This window comes from Cyprinodon variegatus, unplaced genomic scaffold, assembly GCF_000732505.1.
Source record: "Cyprinodon variegatus isolate N-32 unplaced genomic scaffold, C_variegatus-1.0 Scaffold407, whole genome shotgun sequence".
Classification (NCBI taxonomy): Eukaryota; Metazoa; Chordata; class Actinopteri; order Cyprinodontiformes; family Cyprinodontidae; genus Cyprinodon; species Cyprinodon variegatus.
In genome coordinates, this window is record NW_015150860.1 from 710,220 (window position 1) to 718,555 (window position 8,336).

The following is an 8,336-nucleotide window of genomic DNA, read 5'->3' on the forward strand; positions in this document are numbered from 1 at the left end:
CCAAGATTGTAAAAAATATGTAAAGATTTTGCATTTAAGATAAAAAAAAACAAGAAAATGTTTTAATCTGTCAATATGTTCAATCCAGAACTCCTCAAGTAAAAAAAAAAATTAGTTTCACCTGGTTTAATTTAGTGAAAAATCTTCTTTAAGGAACCTTTGGCTATCTGATTATAAATCGATTCATCGAAAAAATAATCAACAGATCCATTTGCAAAATAATCCTTATTTGCAGCCCCACTGTTATGAAAATCCAATCAAACGGTCTTTAAAAAGCAATAAAACTTCTATTTATTATAGTAAATTAGTTGGTTCTTTATCCAATTATAAGTCACTATTAAGAGCTTTATGTAGAGGTCCCAAGGGCAACTTGCAGCTCCAGAGCCACAGTTTGCAGATCCATGGTCTAGGGCAGTGGTTCCCAAAGTGTGGGGCGCGCCCCCTAGGGGGCCATTGCAGGGGGGGCGCGGGAAGTGGTATGGATGAATGAAGAAAAAAAAGCAGTGCTTGCTTGACTGAGCATAATGGACAGTTGTGAAACTGCAACTCAGATTTGAGAAGATCTGCAGCAACAAGCAGGCTCACTACAACCACTAAAAAGATGGGAGGATTAAAGTACAAAGAAAAAACTCTCTGGGAGCTGTTCAATGTTTTCACTCCATTTTGCACAGAGGCTTTTTTAATGTATTGATGATAGCAAAGTTAAATATTGTTACAAAAAGAAAAAAAGAAATATGTTTAAAATAACACAGACAACAAAGAATCCTCTTCTAATCTACAGTATAGAACTATGAAAAAAATACAGTTACACAAAAGTGTTCCACTGTAAAGATGGTGTGTAGTTTGTTTTGTTGCAACCTGAAGTGTGAAATAAACTTCAGCAGGGTTTGAAAACAAATTATGTGTATAGGTTTATTATTTCTGGTTGAACGATGTATGTGCCCAGTTTATTTTTTATTTTATTTTTATTATTTTTTTGGGGGGGGCGTGGAAATTTTATTATTATCCAAAGGGGGGCCCAGAAGAAAATCTTTGGGAACCACTGGTCTAGGGGGTCCAGCGCACCTACAGAAACCCCAGAGGCCTGATGCAGAAAGTATTCACCCCACACAAGCCTTTTCATATGTGATATAAGCAGACTTTAAGTGATATTGAAGCACAAAGAAGGAAATAAATGTACTTTTGATTTGAAAAGATGGTTGTTCATCTTTATTTAGTCCCCTTAGATTGGTGCAAGCAGTCTATGAGGGCACATCAGTAATAAATTACAAACAGATCAGACACTAACTTGATGTTAGCCCGCTTTCAGGATCCAGATAATCAGGGTTTGGCAGCTGCTATAATAAAACACTACAGTAACTTTTTTTTTATGTAAATGTGATTTTATTTTTTTTTTTAATCAGGCAATTTGGTGTAAAAGCTTTTCAAGAGTTTATTTTTCACGTTTTTATCTCCACTACAGTGAAAGGTAGCTGCAGCTCAGCTAGTTAACCTTGAACAATAATAATATTCAGTCTGTGATGCGAAGCCTAACAGCGTTGATGAGCTCTGCCCCAATTCTGCCTCCTGACACTCACGGCTCGGCTTGCTCTGTGGGAAACTGTGAAGAAGTAGAACGAAAAAAAAAAAACAATCCGAGGGATAATTACAGGGCTCGTCAGCCTCGCTGGGAGACAATAAGCGTTTCTTCTGATGACGCGCCTGGTTTCAAACGACACCACTTCTGTTCTGTCGTCAGTGACTGAAACCGCTCGGGATTTAGAGCTCAAACGAGCTAAAGCTGGATCAACAAACAAGAGATTTAGGGAGATGATCCAGCATCAGTCTCAGCACAAAATAAGAAAAACAGACAATTGTACATATACAAAGTGGATGGGGGTGATAGCATGACTACTGATGGTTTACTGGAAACTATTTCATTATGTCGTAATTATTTCAGCCTCTGTGATTTAGATGTGTTGCTGAGGTTGGGATTGTTGGTCTGATGAAGTTGTTTACCTACTGGACAAACTGACGAACACTGTAAGTTTCTTATAAGAATATGTGAAATAATTCATTCCATTCTTTTATTGTACAATCAAAGAGATAAAAAAAACTTTCAAGAAATTATTTATCAATCAGATCCTAACACCTACCTTAAATGACGCAGATAAAAAAAAAGCCAAAGTAGCAAACATCATCAGTTAGCTCATTGTGTCAATAAACCGATGATTGTCCATCCCTTTGGAGTTCAACGATTTACTTAGAGGTTCTTTAACGGTGCAGGAAGAAAAAAACAAAAAACAAAAATCAGGACGGACTAGATCAAAAAAATGCATTAATATATTCCAGTGGTGACATCAATGGCAAGAAACACACGCTCGCTCTTTAATTAATCACCATTTCATGACATCACCATCAGGGTCATAGCGGGACACAAAACCCTTCATCAGGTTAAGATGCTGATTTTCCCATTCGGATGGATTTATGTCAATAAAATTAATGACAATAAATTTGGGGCTTCCGAAAATTGTTTGGAACAAGTTTCCATAAAAACGATCATGGTATCTTTTCATTAACGGCTTAGAAAAAAAGTACTGATGTACACCCTGTAGTACACATGCCGGGCCATTTGGTGGAGCTGTGGCACTGCCACAAAATCACACCTGATCTATTAGAACACTGGGAATGTGCAGACAACTAAGTAAAAAAAAAAAAATAAATAAATAAATAAAAACAGCGACATTTTTAAATGTTTTGTTTTGACTTCTGATTTAGTTTTTTTTATTCTACTTTATTTTTACATCAGTTATTTGTATTGTTAGCTACTTTAGCTATGTTTTATTTATTGAAAATGCTTACTTTCAGTTATACTGGACTTGGCAGGACAAAGGAATAAAATCCCAGATTAGGACACACAGTTGCACAATTGACCTGACTGCTGTACCTGCCATTTGCTGCTGTAATGCTTTACGACAATAAAAAATTAAGCGAAAACAGCAACCGGACTTTAGACCTTATATCACTGCATAATGGCACACCAATGAAAACTCAGCACATTCTTTTACCATTCAGTCAATTCTCTTTGTTCTTTTTTTTTTTCCTTCTATTTCAGTTAACAAAATGTTTTATTATTTTGTTAGTTTTAGTTAACAATAATAATCTTGGCCACAAAATAACTGTATTTGGCCTGCATGGAGACACTAAAAAATTAACTGACTTTAGCTGATCTTTCTATCCTGGGACATGGTTTAAAAAAAATATCATTTATGCTCTCCCAAAATGTTGCATTCGTTTTGATGCACAACTTAAACAAGAATAAACAATTGTGATTAGATTTATTCTTGTCTCTCTGTGGATGGGGCCTTAAAATCTGCAGAGGCTATTAACGGGTATATGTTTAAACCCAAATACATATATTTTTTTATAACATAAGTGGATAAAAAGTATTATGAAAACCAAGAAAACACCGCAGACAACTCAGAAAAAAAAATGCACCGAGATCCAACGATCAGCTGTTGCTCACTGTTTCTTTTGCCCGAACAGAGCTCGGGAAGAAGGCCTTTATCTATGCAGCTCCTTGTACGTGGATTTTTTTTTTTTTTACAAAGATACTGGAAGTTGACTAAGTTTTTATCCTTTAATTCTTTAAAGTTTAAAATTAAAGAATTAAAAATGCCTTCAATTATCTGTCATTGTTTTTACTTGATATGTTTTTTATTTACCTGTCATTTCATTCAATGTTTTAATGTTCAATATGCAACTCTGCTGCCTCTTGCCTACGACTCCCTTGAAAAAGAGTATTTTAATCTCAGAGGTATTTTTTTCCTGGTTAAATAAAGTTTTATAATAAATAATAATAAAGTTTAAACCACAGTTTGGTTATAAAGGTTGAAAAAAATAAAACTGTGAATCAACTAAGAAAGACCGGCCCACCATGGCTGAAGAAAGAGAGAATTAAGGTGACCAGATGAGCAGAGCTGCTCATAAATACTGTCAGTATTCACCCAAAGTCACTGAAAACAGATGCTTGCCACACTTTTCAGATTTGATTCAGAAAAGTTTTTGTAGAGAACATTATGTGTTCCTTGTTTTGGATTTATATAAAATCTTGCTGATCAAATAAAGTTTAAAGAGTAAATCAAGTAAAGCACATAACGGTTACAAACTGATTTTTAATGTACTTTACGATCAGCAGCCCCCTGATGACACTACATGCTCAAAGACAGGCACATACCTCCATGCAGATCTGATAGAGCACCAGACAAGCAGTGTGATGGAAGAGACGGTTTCTCTTCCAGCTGAACTCCACACTGTCCTCTTCTAACTCATGGAGCACTGGAACAGAAACAGAAACACAGGATAGGCTTGACCTTAATGTCATAGTTTTAAACCTGATGCAATCAATCAACTTTTATTTACCTTTAATCTTGTAGAATGTCTCGGGTATGAAGGCCTGGATGGCTTTGAAGCGTTCCACCACAAATCCAAGGGTGGGAAACTGACAGCTACCGTATGAGATCAGCTGATTAGCCAAGGATTCAGGGAAGATCTTCTGCAGCCGAAGCGTCTGGAACCGAGTGAAAGATGCTCCTGAAGAGGATCAGGGAAAGGTTAAGGTTAATACTGGCAGCTCTACTGATGGGGGGTACGTCTTTAAAGTTACAACACAAGCTTAAAAAATAACTAAGATGAGTTTTCATTTTCAGCTTCGCTTTCTTTAATGGAGAAATATCCTTTACCTATCCGCAAATCCAGCTCCTGTCGGACATCAACTGCATCGCTGACGTTAGCATCAGGCTCGGTTAGCGTCTCACACGCTCTTCGAATTGAGTTAGGAGTGATCTCCGAAAACTTTGCTCTGAAGATTTGCAAATTGGGTTTCACTAAATAAAAACAAAACAATAATAACTGAAGGGTTGTGCAAATATGAAAACCTGTATAAACATTCAGCAGCCTCTGTCAGTATTGATATCAACACATTCCTGATATACCTGCTTTGCAAACATCAATGACTTCAAAGCCGATGTTTTCTCCCTCCCGGTCACAGTCGGTCCAGATGATTAGCGCCTGGCACTGCTTCGCCTCCTTCTCAAGGGTCCGCTGCAGACGACAGAAAATGACATCAAAACTAAAGAAAAGGAAGAAAGAACTTATATTCTTTTTAAATAATAGAAGATTCAATCTGAGGGGAATAAAACATGATTATTGATCACAGTAATAAAGAGATGGATTGAAATGCTGATAGTTGCACATTATTTTTGTAGTAAAGTTCAGTTTTTCATCCACACCCCCCAACTAAACCATTATTTTTTTTATTTATTTATTTTTTAACAAGGGAGAAGTTACCTTGCAAAAAAAATGAATTGCTGTGAGAGTTGTGAATTTACAAACTCACAAAATATATCACACCAGAAGCAAATAGATACATTAGCCTTGAATACAGATATATTTACAACTAAAGAAATGCAACAACCAAAAGCTGCAGGCTGAAGTACAACAAAGATGGTGGCACTGGTTTTAGCTGAAATACCCTCCATTTCATTTTGAAAAAAAGAGCAAAAGGGTTACAATTTGTGCCTTTGTGGATTGGAGAGAGGTTTCCACCTTCCTCCCAATCAATCTCTGATCACCCAAAAATGGAGACAAATGATCAGAGTACCGCTAATTTAGTTTAAAGTGTAAAGTCTAACTAGCTGGCATATAAAGTGCACCAGTTTTCCCTCAGCGGATGGAGCATAACGAAATGCAGGATCAGTTGTTGCTTTTGTGCTTTTTTTTTTTTTTTACGATTTTAAAAGTACTGTTGGCAATTTTTTGACTGAAGACCCAGCTTATATTAGGATATTACAATTTTGTTACGAAGAGTATAACAACAAAAAGGTATATTATTTGCCAAAATAATATTGGAAACCAATGCCTAAACTAGCAGAAGTGTGTTCTATATATTGCCAGTCAATTTATAAAAAAAACAAAAACTTTTAACATCTGGCATATTGCATGAAATAATTTCTGCCTAGAATCTTATTTATAAACAATATATGCAATCATCAGCTAAAAGTAATACAACCATGTTAAAACATTACTGATTTAAATGTTCTTTAACTAGCAAAAAAGACTGAATAGCATACTGCCAGATCCTTGTTGGGACTTTCTTTAACCCTTTATAGGGCAAGTTACAGTTTTTGATCACTTGCATATTCCTTACAAATGGAGTCCCCTCAGTAAGGTCTAGAAGCATAAGATCTATATCCTGCCATTCAGCAAAGATCCTGCTACATGACTGTGCATCTTTTTTTGGCATTTGACCAATTATTTGAGCCCTTGAATGATATATTACCTACTGTAAATTAAGTTGAAAAAAAAAAAGCTAATTGAAAAGTTCAAAAGTAAAGTTCAAAAGTTAATAAACCTAGTTAACAATTATATTTAGGGTTATACATTAAAAAATGTAAGTGCCAGTATCAGCATTAATGCCTCTAAGGTTATGTTGGACCAAAGAAAATGTGTTTTTCTTTAACTCTCAGAGTGTTTTTCATGAATTCCTAATAGAAGCACTTTATTATTTTCTTAATATATTCGGCAAGATGGCGTATCTTATTACATTGACATCGATTTTTGCCATTAAAATACCCATATTTTTTGAATGTTACAAGGATAATAATAAGGTCTTGTCCTGGATTCTAATAACACCATTGGCTTGAACAGGGTTTATACAGGAATGAATAACTCTAACTTAATGCTTTTTAATACTCTTTAAATGCTCTTAGAAATAATTTCAATGCCACCAACAGGTACCCGTCGACAGGCTGCAGCCATGTCCCGAATTCCTCGTTTTCCAGCCACTTTTGTTGTAATTTGCTTTATCCCCCCCATTCTCTAGCTTTTTCTCCAACTCAAGTTTAACATACAGCTTTGCGATCAACCGGAAGCAGTTCCACGCAAATATATCGTGATATAATATGTCTGACAAAATAGTTTTTATAAACATTTTTTTTAATAAGGCATTTTAAATGCCACAATAAACACATTTAATGAATTTTAAGGCCAATTAAGGCCTTAATTTAAACAATAATAATTTAATGACTTTTAATGATTTTTAATGACCCTCAGAAACCCTGTTGAAATTTTGATTTTCCAAGTATTTTCCTGAGTGCCCTATAAAGAGTTAACATTCTCTTCATATGAAAAAATGAAGGATCTTAGATGTTTAATGTAAAGCAGAGTGAATATTTTAAGTGTTTTATTTTCATCTAACTTTCATCTGACATACCTTAATTTGTGTCATATTGTCTGGGCAATACTTCTCTACTTCTGCGTCAAACAGCAACACAGGATTGCAGCTGTGCCTTGAAAGAAAAGTAAACAACCTCAGATATTTTAACTCTTTAATGAGGTGAACATATTGGATGGAAGGTATATTTGTTTAAACTTACCATTTTTGGAAAGGAGCTTTAAACTCTAGACCAAGCAAATGTCCTGACACTGAAGTCATTGTCACTGTCACATTCTGATGAAAGATAAAGAAAAAATTATGAGAAATCAAAGCTGGGAGAATAAGATATTGAGGTGGATGTGTTGGTTGCTTACCTGGCCAAAAAGTTGATACTCATACTCATAGATTTTATTGAACTTCGAGAATCCTTCCCTCTAAAACAGAGAAATATATAAGTTATCCAAACTAATAAAGCCAATGCTGTTATAATAAAATAATAGATTTATTTTTATATTCCTCTACTGACAGCAACAACTGATGGAAATGTGCTGCTGTTGTTCACTCTATTTTAAACTATGTAAGTTTATAATGACTTAATTGTAGCTACAAGCTGCAGGAACAGTGAGGATGTAATTAGGTGGGACTTACCCTTCGGGCTCTGCCGCCGGACATAATCTCAGAGATGCCTTTGGCTGCATCGTTCTTCTCGGCCACACAGAGGACCCGCTTGATTTGACCCCGGCTACGAATCATATCTGCCCCCTTTGCTGCGTCCGAGCACCAGCCGCGTCGTCTCTCCCAGAAAAAGCTCGGCTTTACCCACTGTAGTCCCGATCGAAGCGTAGATCTGCCGATGAGGTGCGCGATCAGCATGCCTGGCCGCAGTCAGCTGAAGGAGCAGTGGCTGTCCTCGGACACAGCCTCCCCGCATCTGCTGTACTTTTGCTGGGCTAGCATTTTACATAGCAGAGCTAGCTAAAGCCATAAAGTCAATTCTTAGAAAGTTTACCGAACTGCTAAAAAGTTTTCTACGGTAAAAAAAATAGTGGTTTTGTTTTTTTAATAAAGTGGTTAACTGAGAAAACAAGTATAAAAGTTTAAAACCTTGTAACTATGATGAGCGGGATCGAGTTCAGCCAGA

General features: G+C 36.0%; 1 protein-coding gene across 1 annotated transcript in view; it reads right to left on the bottom strand.

Moving 5' to 3' along the window:
* The window catches only part of top3a (topoisomerase (DNA) III alpha), a 24,145-nt gene extending 16,077 nt beyond the window's left edge, over nucleotides 1-8,068 (bottom strand). The window contains exons 1-8 of the mRNA XM_015387933.1: nucleotides 7,844-8,068; nucleotides 7,570-7,629; nucleotides 7,416-7,489; nucleotides 7,253-7,328; nucleotides 4,974-5,082; nucleotides 4,722-4,865; nucleotides 4,402-4,572; nucleotides 4,217-4,317 (exon numbers count right to left, since the gene is read on the bottom strand). Coding sequence (XP_015243419.1) covers nucleotides 4,217-4,317; nucleotides 4,402-4,572; nucleotides 4,722-4,865; nucleotides 4,974-5,082; nucleotides 7,253-7,328; nucleotides 7,416-7,489; nucleotides 7,570-7,629; nucleotides 7,844-8,068 — 960 coding nt within the window. The remainder of the gene's footprint in view (nucleotides 1-4,216; nucleotides 4,318-4,401; nucleotides 4,573-4,721; nucleotides 4,866-4,973; nucleotides 5,083-7,252; nucleotides 7,329-7,415; nucleotides 7,490-7,569; nucleotides 7,630-7,843) is intronic.
* Between the last annotated feature and the right edge of the window lie 268 nt (nucleotides 8,069-8,336).